A 14,473-nucleotide genomic window follows, 5' to 3' on the forward strand; every position below is an offset into this window, starting at 1 on the left:
CTGACCAACTTGGTCATGCAGGAGATGTCGTTGAAGATGGGAGTGTCTTTCCTCGGGATTGACATGGAATGCACCTTTGGGAGAAGGCTGGAAGTGAGCAGAGCAGGATTTAGCTGAAACAGTGCCAGAGGTGGTGGGAAGTTTGGAAGTGCAAACACATCCAGGTTTATAATGAAAACAGGGAAATAGAGCTCCAGGATTCCTCAGGCCTTGGGAGGGAACACGGCTGTGTTGGAGATCAGCTGGAGCTGCTGGTCCCTGGTGGGCTCTGTGTGCCTCGTGTCCCCATCCTGGATGTGGGATCATGTGGCAGTGCCATTATCCATCTGTTCTGCTCCTGTTTATTCCCAGCTGGGATTAGGTCATGGAATCAGAAATGAGGGAGAGCGTGGAAGTGCTCCAAGGCTGCAGCTGGACAGATGTTCCCAATGCCCACCCACTGCCCCCCAGGACCAGCCTGGTCACTCCTCCTTTTCTATCTAGGGATTGTCTCTATTAGGGATTGTTTTTAAGGGGAAACATACTAAATAATTTCATATTTGTCCCTGTTCCAGGCTGGGCCCTGTGGCCTCCCCTCCCTGAGCTGCTGGGAGCTGCTGCATGTGCATGGAGGGGTGTGGAGGGGGGGGTCCTGCCCCGAAATCTTGGATGATTTAATTCCAGCCATGAAAGGAAAAGTTGGGAGTGTGGGATCAGCTCTGTGGTGTCCCTGGAATTTCTGGTTAAACAAAGTAGAGCCTGGGGGCTCTGGGGCAGCTGGTCCAGGGTGCTCTGGGCCCTTTGGAAAACCAGAGGGATAAGGAGAGGAGAAAACTCATGTTACAGATTAAATCCTTTCCATCTCCTACTCCAGGGGTCTCTGGGAAAGGCATGGGATGTCAAACTCCCCGTGCCCATGGAGCCTGGAATGCCCAGCCAACCTGAACCAGGCTTTGCCTCTGAAGACCAAAATTCCTTGGGAATACACAGTGGATCTGCCCTGGGGTATCTGTAGGGTCAGGCTGGGGGCTCAGGATGTGCCCTCTGTCCCCAGCTCTGTCCCTACACTAGGCTGGAAGGGCAGGGACTGGACTTGGGGGTGACCAAGGGCTGTGCCGGCTCTGGGCCCTGCTCCCGTGGTCCCATGGGAGCTGTGCCAGAGGGTCCCATGGGATCTCTGCCCATGGAGCAGGTTAACGAGCCCCCAGGCTAACGACGCCGCACGCGCCCGGTGCCGCTGGGCACGCTAACGACGCCGGGCACACTAACGATGCCGTGCTGTCTTTTGTCTCCTTTCCCTGCTCTGCCGCTCCGGCCGCCGCCGGCTGTTCTCTGCTCCTCTGTCCCTGTGTGACTGTCTGTCCTCTCTGCTTCCGCTCCCGCTGCCCTCCAGAGCACCGCCCGCCGACCCAAGGTGAGCAGCCACGGTGGGGGCACCGAGCGCGGGGGGCACCGACGGCCCCGGGGGTGCCAGCGCCACTCAAAGCATTGGGTGTCAACCCCGTCACAAGCATGGATCACGGGGTGCCAACAGCAGGATCCATGGGGTGCCAGCCCCACTCAGACATGGGCCATGGGGTGCCAGCCCCACTCAGACATGGGCCATGGGGTGCCAGCCCCACTCAGACATGGGCCATGGGGTGCCAGCCCCACTCAGTCACGGGCTGTTGGGTGCCAGCCCCACTCAAACACAACCCATTGGATGCCAACACCATCTCAAACATGGCGCCTTAGGTACCAAACCCACTCAAACATGAGCTGTTGGGTGCCAACCCTACCCAAACACAATCCATTGTTTGCCAACACCATTCAAACATGATTCATTCATTGCCAACCCCACTCAAACATGAGCTGTTGGTTGCCAACCTCACTCAAACACAACTTGTTGGGTGTCAGCCTCACTCAAACACAACCCATTGGTTCCCAATCCCACCCAAACATGATCTCTTGGGTGCCAACACCACCCAAGCATGATCCATTCATTGCCAACCCCACCCAAAAACGATCCAGTGGTTGCCAACACCATTCAAACACAATCCATTCATTGCTAACCCCACCCAGACATGAGCTGTTGGTTCCCAACCCCGCTCAAACACAACTCGTTGGGTGCCAACCCCACTCACATACGATCCGTTGGTTTCTAATCCCACCCAAACACGATCTATTGGGTGCCAACACCACCCAGACAGGATCATTCATTGCCAACCCCACTCAAACGTGGCCATTCTTGTGGATGCCAACTCAAACATGATCCATTGGGTGCCAACCTCACTCAAACACAACTCGTTGAGTGCCAACCCCACTCACAAACAATCCATTCCTTGCCAGTCCCACTCAAACATGATCCACTGGTGTCCAGCCCCACTCAGACACAACCCCTTGGTTCCCAACCCCACCGTTGTCCTTCCACCTCATTGTGCAGAGACCAGAGGAGCTCACGGTGGTGATGGACTCCTCTGGAGCAGGTCCAGATCCTTGGGGACCCTCTCCCAGGATGGAATGGCCGTGGAACAGCGTGAAATCCATGTGGCAGTGCCCAGACTGTGCCAGGGGCTCCCTGTGGGGGTTGCTGCTCCCTGACTGTCCCAGTTTGTGCTGGGATTTGGGATCTGAGTTCAGATGGGATCTGAGCAGGATCTGAGTGGGATCTGAGAGATCAGATCAGTGGGATCTGAGAGAGCCTGAGGTGGATCTGAGAGAGCCTGAGGTGTCAGGCAGGGCTGTGTGGTCCCAGCTGGCCCTCGGGGGCTGCTCCAGCCAGCAGCATTCACCTTGGGAAGGGACTTGTGGCTTGAAGGGAGGAAATGTGGGAGAGAAATCCTTAAAGATTGAGTTTGGAAGTGGAGAACTCTCCGGCAGGGAGGGCTCCCTCCTCAGCAGATGCTTCCAGCACCTCATCCCAGGCAGGGGTGGATTCCATCAGCCCCAGAGCTCTGGGATCCCCCCATTCCCTGGCTTTGGATAGTTCTTGTTGATGTCTCTGCAGGGATGTCCTGTGGGACCTCCTGCTCCTTTGGCCTCACACCTGGATAGGGCAGGGAGGTGGAGTTGGGATCCTGGAGTCATGGAATGGGTTGGGTTGGAAGGGACCCAAAGCCCATCCAGCTCCACCCAGGAACACCTCCCACTATCCCTGGTGGCTCTGAGCCCCATCCAACCTGGCCTTGGACACTTCCAGGGGTGTGGCAGCCACAGCTTCTGCTTCCCTGCCCTCACAGCCTGGAATTCCTTCCCAATATCCCGTCTAACTGTGGGGGATCTGTGACCCCAAAAGCAGCAGGAGCAACAAACATTTTTGTTTTGAGCTGTGTCTGGAAGAAAGTGCATGGGGTTTGGTGCTACCCATAAATTCCCTGTTCTCTGTGCCTGGGAGAGCTGGGATCATCCTAGGAGGACAGGCTGGGCCTATCCAAGGAGTGCTGGATTTGCTGCAGTCGAGTTAACTCAGATTTGCATCCATTTTGGGGAAAATAAGGGCAGAGGGTGAATGTTTCTCTTTGTCACCTTTACCCGTGGGTGAAACCACACACTAGGTGAACCCTCATGGCACCAAAAATCCCATTTCTAGAAATAAAATCAAGTCAGGAAATTTAATTTACACAGTAAGAGGTGAGTGGTCCAGAAATAGGGTCCATGAGGAGACCAGTGGGAGCCTGGGGGGCACCTGGTGCTTCCCTCACCCCTTTTCCCACTGCCTGGGCTCAGACAGTGATTAATTAACAGCCTCATAAGCGCTAATGAAGCAGCACCAGGCCCCACTGGGCTCTGGGAACTCACTCCTTGTTGATTTTCTTGTTGCTCACCTCAGGCTGGGTTCTCATCTCGGTGGGCTCTGAGGTTTTGCTGTCAAACGCTCTGGAGCTGGGAAATGGAATCCTGGAATGGTTTGGGTTGGGAGGGACCTTGGAGATCATCCAGTGCCACAGCAGGGACACCTCCCACTATCCCAGGTGCTCCAAGCTGGTCTTGGGCACTTCCAGGGATGTGAGGCAGCCCCAGCTTCTCTGGGAAACGCGGAGTCCTTCCCCAGTGGATTATCCATGAATTCTCTCCGAGCCCAGCTCCTCCAGAGCAGAATTCCTGGGGGTCCAACAGTGACACAAGTCAATGACATTACTGGAAATGGGAATCTGGGAGTCACCAGAGGTGTCACGGTGGGAGGCTGTGGGAGCACCATCCCTTGGGATATCCCCCCTGATTCCCCCTCACCCCTGCTGGTGTTTTGCAGCCCACCCGGACCCCAACATCATCGGCGTCCGGCGGCACCGCGGGGCCCTCGGGCTCCGCCTCGGCGTCCGGCGGGGAGATGAGCAGCAGCGAGCCGGGCACGCCCGCCCAGACCCCGCTGGTGGCCCCCGTCATCCCCACGCCCTCCCTCGGCTCCCCGGGGGCACCTCCGGTCCCCTCGCCCACCAAGGTGAGCCGTGCCCAGGTGAGCTCTGCCCTGAGCCGTGCCCAGGTGAGCGCTGGGCTCTGCCGGGGCTCCCCAGCGGGCTGGAGAGAAAACTGCACCCAGCACTGGGAGGAGGAGGAGGAGGAGGTGCCCTGGAGGGTCCTGGGGGTGGTCACTGGGCTGTGGGAGGAGCAGTGGGACTGGTCGGAGCTGGCCCGGACCGGCGAAGAAGCAGCAAAGCTGCGAGGGCACTTCCAAAGAGAATTCCCAGTGCGCTTCCATTCCTTCCCAAATCCCTGTGGGACACGGGTGGTATCGGAGCAGTTTGGCAGGGTTGAGGCTCTGAGTCAGAGCTTGATCCTGTTAAATCCAGAGGGTCCAGTTGGCAGCACCCACTGGTGCTGGGAGAACCAGGGATGCACGGGGGGCCCTCCTGCCTTGGAATGGAAAGACACCTTGGAGAGGTTCAGGATTTCCCAAACTTGGGGGAATTGGGGTGGAGAGACCAGCAGGGATGCACTGGGGCCCCTCCTGCCTTGGAATGCGAAGCCCACCTGGAAAGATGCAATATTTCCCAAATTCAGGGATTTTTAATCATTACAGAGTTATTCCCCGTTTTGATCTTTAAAAAACTTTTTCATCACTTCCATCGTGCTTTGATTAATGAGTTAATTAGAGCTTGGGAGAGATTTGGGGCACAAGGCCAGGGAGGGAATAGCAGGAGAGGACAAGGCTCTGGGATTGTGTGTGGAAGGGGGAGCTGGGGAAGGCACCCCAGGGTGGGAATAGGGGATGTCCCCACCCATGTCCCCATTCCCAGAGCTCTCTGGTAACTGGTTTCTGTAGCTGGGTGCAGAAGTGGCTTTTTTGGGGGACATCAGAATGTCCAGGCTGGGAAAGCAGCAGAGGAGGAATCCACGGGAGGTTCTGGATTTTTCCAAGACCTGTTCCGTGCTTTCACCCAGCTTTGGGATTTGAAGCTTTAGCCCCTGTGGCTGCTGCCAGGGAGGAAGGTGACATCCCTTTGTCCCTGCAGCCCTTCCTTTGGGGAATGCTGGCATCAGCCTTTCCCTGCCCTGCTGGAAAAGGACCTGGATCATTTTTCCCTGGTGGGAGATCACCTGGGAATGATGATGCTGCAGTTGGATCAGGCAGCCACAGCTTCTCTGGGCAGCCTGTGCCAGGGCTTCCCCACCCTCACGGCCAGGAATTCCTTCCCAAAATCCCATCTGCTACTCCAGGCCCTTGTCCCAAGTCCCTCTCTTCTCAAACTGCCCCAATATTGATGACAAAAGTCAGGCCAGGTTCCCTGGGCTTCCAGAAACATCCCCAGAGCTCTGTCCAAAGGTTGTCCCTGCTCCTCCCCTAATTCTTGGCTCGGTGTTGCAGGAGGAGGAGAATCTCCGAGCTCAGGTCAGGGACCTTGAGGAGAAGCTGGAGACACTGAAAATCAAGAGGAATGAGGACAAGGCGAAGCTCAAGGAGCTGGAGAAGTACAAGATCCAGCTGGAGCAGGTGCAGGAATGGAAGAGCAAAATGCAGGAGCAGCAGGCTGACCTCCAGAAGCGCCTGAAGGAGGCCAAGAAGGTGAGTGAGTGTCCTGGGAATGGGGCAGTGCCTGGAGAGGTGACTGCAGGAGAAATTCCAGCCCTGACAAACCTTTCTGGGAGGAAATTTTCCCAATGTCCAACTAAACCTCCCCTGGTGCAACTCAAGGTCTTTTTTCCTCTGCTCTGAATTGACATCGGGTGTGTTTGGGAATCAGGCTGAGCCAAGGTGGGATTTGAATTCCTTATTCCCTTTCTTTCCAGGTCCTTCCCTCTTCCTTCTCTCTGCAGATGTTTCCCCCTTCTCTCTGTCTCTCCAGGTGCTTCCTTCTTCCCTCTCTCTCTCCAGGAGTTCCAGGTGCTTCCCTTTCCCCCTCATCTGTGCCTGCAGCTCCCAAGATTCCATCCAAGCAGCCAAGGAGCGTTTCCTTCTCCCTGCCCTACTTTCCACAGTGGATTCCTGGTTTCTTTCCCCAGGGATTTATCTGTCTGCTCCAGTATTCCCTGTCTCCTTACCTTTGTCCTCACCTGCTTCTCCTGCCAGGCTCTCTGGGTGTGGAGCAGGGAAGAGGGGAGTGGGACACCCTGGAGCCCTGGGCTATCCCCTCCCATCCCAGATAACCCGGTATCCATTGGATTTGGGAGAGTCTTGATGGACACTCATTTCCTGAGGGCTGTTGTGGGGTCTCTCCAGAGTTGTGGGGTCCCCTCACCTGCTCTGCTTGCCCACAGGAAGCCAAGGATGCCCTGGAAGCCAAGGAAAGGTACATGGAGGAGATGGCAGACACGGCCGACGCCATCGAGATGGCCACGCTGGACAAGGAGATGGCCGAGGAGAGGGCAGAGTCCCTGCAGCAGGAGGTGGATTCCCTCAAGGAGAAGGTGGAATACCTCACCATGGACCTGGAGATCCTCAAGCACGAGATAGAGGAGAAAGGTGGGAAGGGAGAGGGATTTTGGGCTTGGAGAATGGGGAAGGGGGTGGGGTTAGGTGGGATATTGGGATGGAATTCTTCTTTGTGAGGGTCCCAAGGCCCTGGAATGAATTCTTCCAGAGAAGCTGTGGCTGCTTCATCCCTGGAAGTGCCCAAAGCCAGGTGGAATGGGGCTTGGAGCACCCTGGGATAGTGAGAGGTGTCCTTACTCATGTCAGGAGGTGGGAATGGGTGGGATTTAAGGTCCTTCCCACCCAAACCAGTCTGGGATTCTGGGATTCTGATTCCTCCTTTCCTCCACAGGCTCTGACGGAGCAGCATCCAGCTACCAGGTCAAACAGCTGGAGGAGCAGAACGCCAGGCTCAAGGAGGCTCTTGTCAGGTGGGAGCCCACCTGTGCTTCCCCAAATTCCTTCCCAGGCCTCTTGTGCTCCCTAAGGCTGAGAGCACCAATCCCAGTCCTTCTCTGGAGTGGCCCATGTCATTCCTGCTGATGGCTCTGGAATCTCTGCTGAGCTCTTAAAGCATCCACAGGGAAGGGAGTCCCTTGTCACAGGGGATTGGTGGGGATGGGGACAACGAGCCACTCCAGCCTCATTCCCTATGGATGTGGTGCTTGGTGTCCCAGCACTGTTCTCCAGACCCTGCCCAGCCCTGGGATCTACCTTTCCCTGGATGACCCCACCACCTTCCAGGGCTTGGAGGCTTGAGGGCTTTTTATTTGGGAATCCACAGCCAAGAAGTTCAGGTGGGACCCATCCCTTGGTGTAAATGAGCTGGATTTTGGGAACGTTGCTCATGTCCCCACCAGGGAAGGGCAGATGGGGATGGATGAGCTCTGTTATCCTGGCTGGGGGAAACAGGGGCTCTTGGGAGGGCCCAGGTGCTCCTGGGCTGGCCCTGACAGGACCTGTGGCTGTCCCAGGATGCGGGATTTGTCCGCCTCCGAGAAGCAGGAGCACGTGAAGCTCCAGAAGCAGATGGAGAAGAAGAACACGGAGCTGGAGTCGCTGCGGCAGCAGCGGGAGAAGCTGCAGGAGGAGGTGAAGCAGGCGGAGAAGACGGTGGATGAGCTCAAGGAGCAGGTGAGGGGCAGGTGGGATGGGGTATTTGGGACATTCATGGACATTCGGGGCAGTTTGGGAACTTTTGGGGCACTGAGACTCCTGGAGATCCCACTGCAGGAACCAACACTCCTGGTCCCATATTCCCCAATTCCAAACCCTGTTCAAACAGTGAGGCTGTGCTGGGCCCTGCCTGGAGGTGGGGTGTGTCCTGGAGCAGGGATGGTTTGGAATGGCAGGGGATGGATGGGGATGTGTGTCCTGATGGGATGGATGGGTATGTGTGTCCTGGCAGGTATGGATTGGGATGGCAGGGGATGGACTGGGATGTGTGTCCTGGCAGGGGTGGATTGGGATGGCAGGGGATGGACTGGGATATGTCCTGATGGGATGGATTGGAATGTGTGTCCTGATGGAATGGATTGGGAGGTGTGTCCTGGCACGTGGATGGATTGGGATATGTGTTCTGACAGGGGATGGATGGGGATGTGTGTCCTGGCATATGGATGGATTGGGATGTGTGTCCTGGCATATGGATGGATTAGGATGTGTGTCCTGGCAGGTGGATGCAGCGCTGGGTGCTGAGGAGATGGTGGAGACTCTGACAGAGAGAAACCTGGATCTGGAGGAGAAGGTCCGGGAGCTGCGTGAGACCGTCGGGGACCTGGTAAGGCAGAATTCTCTGGGATAGCAACTGCTGAATTCTCTGGGATAACAGCTGCTGAATTCTCTGGGATAACAATTGCTCGATTCCCTGGGATAACAGTTGCTGGATTCCTTGGGATACCAGCTGCTCAATTCCCTGGTATACCAGCTGCTGAATTCCCTGGGATACCAGCTGCTGAATTCCCTGGGATACCAGCTGCTCCAGGGTGTTGGGATGGGGAGCTGGAATGATGGAGCCAAAGGGATTTGGAGAAGCTCTCCAGAGTGCCGGGACACATCTGAGGCACACTGTGTGACTTTGTCCCCTCGGTGCCACCTCCCTGCAGGAAGCCATGAACGAGATGAACGACGAGCTGCAGGAGAACGCCCGGGAGACGGAGCTGGAGCTGCGGGAGCAGCTGGACATGGCCACGGCGCGCGTGCGCGAGGCCGAGAAGCGCGTGGAGGCCGCGCAGGAGACCGTGGCCGACTACCAGCAGACCATCAAAAAGTACCGGGAGCTCACGGCTCACCTGCAGGTGTGTCCCTGTGGGACACCTCCAGCCCCTCCTGGAGCTCACCTGGTGGCCAGGAGGGCCAGAGGGAGCATCCCATGGGAGTGTCCTGGGTGTGGCAGGATACAGCTTGGAGCTGAGTGGGTTCTTCATGGAGCTTCCATAGGGACCCCCACAGTGCCTTCTCCTACGGGGATAGGGTGGGAGAGTTGGGAATGTCCATGAAGAGTTCAAGGAGACCTCAGAGCCCCTTTCAGTGCCTTAAAGGGGCTCCAGGAGAGCTGGAGAAGGACTTGGGACAAGGGTTGGAGGGACAGGACACAGGGAATGGCTTTCCACTGGAGATTTAGATGAGGTATTGGGAAAAAGCTCTTCCCTGTGGGGGTTATCCCAGCCCTGGGCTCAGGTCTGCTGGCAGAGAAGGGAGCTGGGGAATGAGCCTGTGGATATTCCTGGACTGGAACACTCTTGGTGCCTTTCCCTCCCCTCCACCTTCACTGGGTGATGCCCCCCAAGGAGGAGGTGCTGGGAGGTTTGGGGAGGGGCTTGCTGGAGGTCTGGGGTCCCTGATCTCCATGTCCCCATGTCCCATGTCCCTGTGGCCAGGATGTGAACCGGGAGCTGATGAGCCAGCAGGAAGCGTCTGCAGAGAAGCAGCAGCAGCCGCCCCCCGAGATGTTCGACTTCAAGATCAAATTTGCAGAGACAAAAGCTCACGCCAAGGTAGGGCCAGCAGGAGACCTGGATGGGCTTATCCATGCCCTGGGACAGGCTCCAGGGTATTCCCAGAGTTGTGGCTGTCCCTGGATCCCTGGAAGTGTCCAAAGCCAAGTTGGACAGGGCTTGGAGCAACCTGGGCTAGTGGGAGGTGTCCCTGCCTGTGGCAGGGGCTGGAATGAGATGGGCTTTAAGGTCCTTCCAACCCAAACCATTCCAGGATTTTGGAGCCCTGCTGCTCTGGAGTGAGGCTGAGAGAGCTGGGAATGTTCCCCTGGAGACGGAAAGACTCTGGGGGGAGCTCAGAGCCCCTTGCAGGGCCTAGAGGGCCTCCAGGAGAGCTGGAGAGGGACTGGGGACAAGGCCTGCAGGGACAGGACCCAGGGAATGGCTTCCCACTGGAAAAGTGGAGATTTAAATGGGATATTGGGAAAAATTCTTCCCTGTGAGGGTGGTGAGGCCCTGAAAGGGATTTCCCAGAGAAACTCTGGCTACCCCACCCCTGGAAGTGCCCAATGCCAAGCTGGAGCACCCTGGGATAGTGGAAGGTGTCCCTGCCCGTGGCATGGGGTGACACTGGGTGGGCTGGGAGATCCCGGACAGGCCTTGAGGCATTCCCCAAGGATCAGGATTCCATGATTGATCCCCCTGGGCTGGGCTGTGCCAGGGGGGCTCTGGAGCAGCCGGGTGACTCAGTGTCCCTCAGGCCATCGAGATGGAGCTGCGGCAGATGGAAGTGCAGCAGGCCAATCGCCACGTGTCCCTCCTCACCTCCTTCATGCCCGACAGCTTCCTGCGGCACGGCGGCGACCACGACTGCGTCCTGGTGCTCCTGCTCATCCCACGCCTCATCTGCAAGGTGGGACAGGCTGGGGACAACCCCTGGGTGGCAAACGACACCTTTGTGCCCAGGGGAATTGGGGATTTGGGGTGTTTACTGCTGGAGAACTTCCCAAAGTTCTTGAGTGACTGGAGTTGCTATCCCTGGAGGGGTTCAGGTGGGATGTTGGGAAAGTTCCTTCTGGAAAGGGGTGCCCAGGCCTGGCACAGCTGCTCAGGACAGGGGTGGAGTCCCCATCCCTGGGGGGATTTAACAGCTCTGTGGATTTGGCACTTGGGGACACGGTCAGTGGTGCTGCTGGGGAAACAGTTGGGACTTTGTGGTCTTAAAGAACTTTTCCAACCAAAATAATTCCTTGATTCCACAATTATAAAATGGTCTGGGAGAAGTGAAGGGGAGGAAGAAGCCAGGGGTGGTGACTCAGCAGTGAAAGCGCTCAGTGGCCACTTTGCAAGGACAGGTCACTTTTTGGGGGTGCAGGGGCTGTTATCCTGACTCAGCAGGACACAGCAGGGAGGCATGGGATGCCCTGAAGGATTTCCCTGTCCTCCCCCAGGCCGAGCTGATCAGCAAACAGGCGCAGGAGAGGTTCGAGCTGACCGAGAGCTGCGCGGAGCGGGCGGGGCTGCGCGGAGCCCCCGGCGAGCAGCTCAGCTTCGCCGCCGGCCTCGTCTATTCCCTGAGCCTGCTCCAGGCCACGCTCCACAAATACGAGCAGTGAGTACCCGCCCCGCCCCTTCCCTCCCTCCGCGGGCGGAGTTCCAGGGATTTGGGGGGCCGGGCTGGGAAAGGGTGGTGGGGTCGCATTTATTGCTTTGCCGTGGGGTCGTTTCTCTGTGAGCCTCCTTGTGTGTCCTTCCCGAGGGATGAGAATGGAAGGGATTTTCAGAGAAAAAGCAGTGGGATCCCTTTCTCCATGACCTCTCTGTGTCCCTCAAGAGATCACATGGGATCTTGGGAACTGGGCTGGAAAAAAGCTCTGGGATCCCTTTTCCCATGACTTCTCAGTGTCCCTCTCAAAGGGTGACATGGGAACGGATTTTGGGAACCAGGCTAGAAAAAAGCAATGAGATCCCTTTATTCCCTTATGAGGATCCCCTTCTCTGTGACCTCTGTGTGTCCTTCCCATGAGATGACACATGGAGGAATTTTGGGAGCCAGGCTAGAGAAAAACAGCAGGGTCCCTTTCTCTGTGACTTCTCTGTGTCCTTCCCAACGGGTGACATGAGAAAGGATTTTGGGAACCAGGCTAGGAAAAACCAGCGAGATCCCTTTATTCCCTTATGAGGATCCCCTTCTCTGTGACTTCTGTGTGTCCTTCCCATGAGATGACACATGGAGGAATTTTGGGAGCCAGGCTAGTAAAAAGTGGCAGGATTCCTTTCTCTGTGACCTCTGTTTGTCCTTCCCAATGGGTGGCACATGAAGGAATTTTGGGATCTAGGCTAGAGAAGAAGGATGGGTTCCCCTTCTCCTTCTCCTTCTCAAGAGGTGACACATGGAGGAATTTTGGGAGCCAGTCTAGAAAAATCCAGCAGGATCCCCTTCTCTGTGACCTCTGCGTGTCCTTCCCAAGAGGTGACATGGGAAGGAATTTTGGGAGCCAGGCTACAAAGAAGCAGCAGGATCCCCTTATTCCCTTGTGAGGGATCACATCTCCATGAACCTCCTGGTGTCCCCATGGGAAGGACCTCCAGCCCCAGCCAGGTCACGGCTGTGTCCCTGTCCCCAGGCCAGCAGTGCCTCAGGGCTCCGGTTTCCCATGTCCTGCCCGGAGATGCCCCCAGCCCCTTGTCCCTGTCCCCTCAGGGCCCTGAACCGCTGCAGTGTGGAGGTGTACAAGAAGGTGGGGACCCTGTACCCCGAAATGAGCGTCCATGAGCGCTCCCTGGACTTCCTGATCGAGCTGCTCCACAAGGACCAGCTGGACGAGACCGTCAACGTGGAGCCGCTCACCAAAGCCATCAAGTACTACCAGGTGGGGCTGGGGGTGGTGACACTGGGGGCAGGTGCCACCTCACCTGTTGGACATGGATCAGCTGGGATTTAGCTCCTTTTGGCAGCCCTTTCCTTTGGGTGTTGTCACTCAGGTGACCGTGGCTGTGTCCCCTGCTCTGTGTCCCCAGGGGATGTGGTTCTCCCACCCCACACTCCTTCCTTCCACGCTGCTCACCTGTGGAATTAAGCACCACCAGCTCTTTTGGGGCACTGTTGTTACTTCCGTTATAAAAATGGCCCAAACCCTCAAAATTTGGGGTTTTTTTTGAGTGTTGCCACACTGGATTTTTATCATGTGGATGCTGATCCTGCCATTCCCACAGCACCTGTACAGCATCCACCTGGCCGACCAGGCTGAGGACTGCACCCTGCAGCTGGCCGACCACATCAAGGTGAGTGGGGACAGCCCTTCCCTGATCCCTCTGTTCCATCTTTGTGTCCCCCAGGATCCCTGTGGGAGGGGAGATGTCCCTGCTGGCACTCCCCAGTGGTGGCACTGGGGTCAGGGAATGGGAACATGGGGATGAGAAGAGCAGGAGTGGAAATGTGGAGACACTCCTGTCTCAGGGTGGGGGTTGTATCCCAGATTTCCCAAGGGAAGAACCAGCATCCTGCACCCCCTGGATAAAACCAAAACAGACCAGAAATAGCCTGACTGCCTCAGCCTGTTCCCCTACTCCTGAAAATCCTGGGGTGGTGGCAGGGTCAATCCTGGAATTCTTGGGACTGAAGCCCCAGTGTGCCCTGGGACCCCTCCTGTCCCTGTCCCTGTGCTGAGGATCCCTGTGCCTGTGCCCACAGTTTACCCAGAGTGCCTTGGACTGCATGGGGGTGGAGGTGTGCCGGCTGCGGGCCTTCCTCCAGGTAGGATCTTCCTCCAGGTAGGATCTTCCTCCAGGTAGGATCTTCCTCCAGGTAGCACCTGCCAGGACGGCTAGGCACGTGCCAGCTTCCTGCTGTCCCTGTGTCCCTGTGTCTGAGATCCCTTCTTGTCCCTCAGTCTGAGGTCCTTCCCTGTCTCTCATGTCCCTCTGAGGTCCCTCTCTCTCTCCCTGTGTCTGTCAGAGCTCCCCCTCCCTAAGGTCCCTCTGCGTCCCCTTGTCACTCTGTCTCTGTGTCCCTCTGAGATCTCTCCATGTCCCTGTCTTTCCCTGTGACCTTCTGAGGTCTCTCTGTCTACAGTCCCTCTGTGTCCCCATGTCCCTCTGTTCCTGTGTCCCTCTAAGGTCCCTCACTCTCCCTGTGTCGCTCTGAGGTCCCTCTCTCTAAGGTCCCTTTTTGTCCCCATGTCCCTTAGTTCCTGTGTCCCTCTGAGGTCCCTCCTCTAAGGTCCCTTTTTGTCCCCATGTCCCTTAGTTCCTGTGTCCCTCTGAGGTCCCTCCTCTAAGGTCCCTTTTTGTCCCTGTGTCCCTCTGTTCCCCTGTCCCTCTGAGATCCATCTGAATCCCTCTGTCCCTGTGCCCCTCTGTGTCCCCGTGTCCCTCTGAAGTCCCCATGTCCCAATGTCCCTCTGAGGTCCCTCTGTGTCCCCAGGCTGGGCAGGAGGCGGCCGACCTGGCCATCCTGCTCAAGGACCTGGAGACGTCCTGCAGTGACATCCGCCAGTTCTGCAAGAAGATCCGGCGCCGCATGCCGGGCACGGACGCGCCGGGAATTCCGGCAGCCCTGGGCTTTGGAGCGCAGGTGAGGGGACAGGGACACCCCTCAGGCCACCCCTCAGGCACAAACTGGGAGCTGTGGGATGCACTGGGCTGGCAGCAGACACCCTGGGGAAGCTGGGCAGCAGCTCAGGGCAGAGGGAGGTGGTGTGAGCTGAGCTGGGATCATGGAATCAGGGAC

General features: G+C 57.2%; 1 protein-coding gene across 5 annotated transcripts in view; it reads left to right on the forward strand.

The window, feature by feature from the left end:
* Positions 1-14,473, forward strand: part of DCTN1 (dynactin subunit 1) — a 52,821-nt gene that overhangs the window by 31,895 nt on the left and 6,453 nt on the right. For 2 of the 5 annotated variants that reach the window (XM_059845515.1, XM_059845517.1), the window contains 14 exons: positions 4,208-4,411; positions 5,762-5,959; positions 6,652-6,856; positions 7,158-7,236; positions 7,780-7,939; positions 8,481-8,585; positions 8,911-9,102; positions 9,685-9,801; positions 10,502-10,654; positions 11,193-11,353; positions 12,446-12,614; positions 12,958-13,026; positions 13,436-13,498; positions 14,168-14,317. In XM_059845515.1, coding sequence (XP_059701498.1) covers positions 4,208-4,411; positions 5,762-5,959; positions 6,652-6,856; positions 7,158-7,236; positions 7,780-7,939; positions 8,481-8,585; positions 8,911-9,102; positions 9,685-9,801; positions 10,502-10,654; positions 11,193-11,353; positions 12,446-12,614; positions 12,958-13,026; positions 13,436-13,498; positions 14,168-14,317 — 2,025 coding nt within the window. Of the gene's footprint in view, positions 1-1,372; positions 1,394-4,207; positions 4,412-5,761; positions 5,960-6,651; positions 6,857-7,157; positions 7,237-7,779; positions 7,940-8,480; positions 8,586-8,910; positions 9,103-9,684; positions 9,802-10,501; positions 10,655-11,192; positions 11,354-12,445; positions 12,615-12,957; positions 13,027-13,435; positions 13,499-14,167; positions 14,318-14,473 lie in introns of all 5 variants that reach the window. The other 3 variants (XM_059845518.1, XM_059845514.1, XM_059845516.1) reach the window with 3 other exon arrangements.

This window comes from Haemorhous mexicanus, chromosome 4 (genome assembly GCF_027477595.1).
Source record: "Haemorhous mexicanus isolate bHaeMex1 chromosome 4, bHaeMex1.pri, whole genome shotgun sequence".
Lineage (NCBI taxonomy): Eukaryota > Metazoa > Chordata > Aves > Passeriformes > Fringillidae > Haemorhous > Haemorhous mexicanus.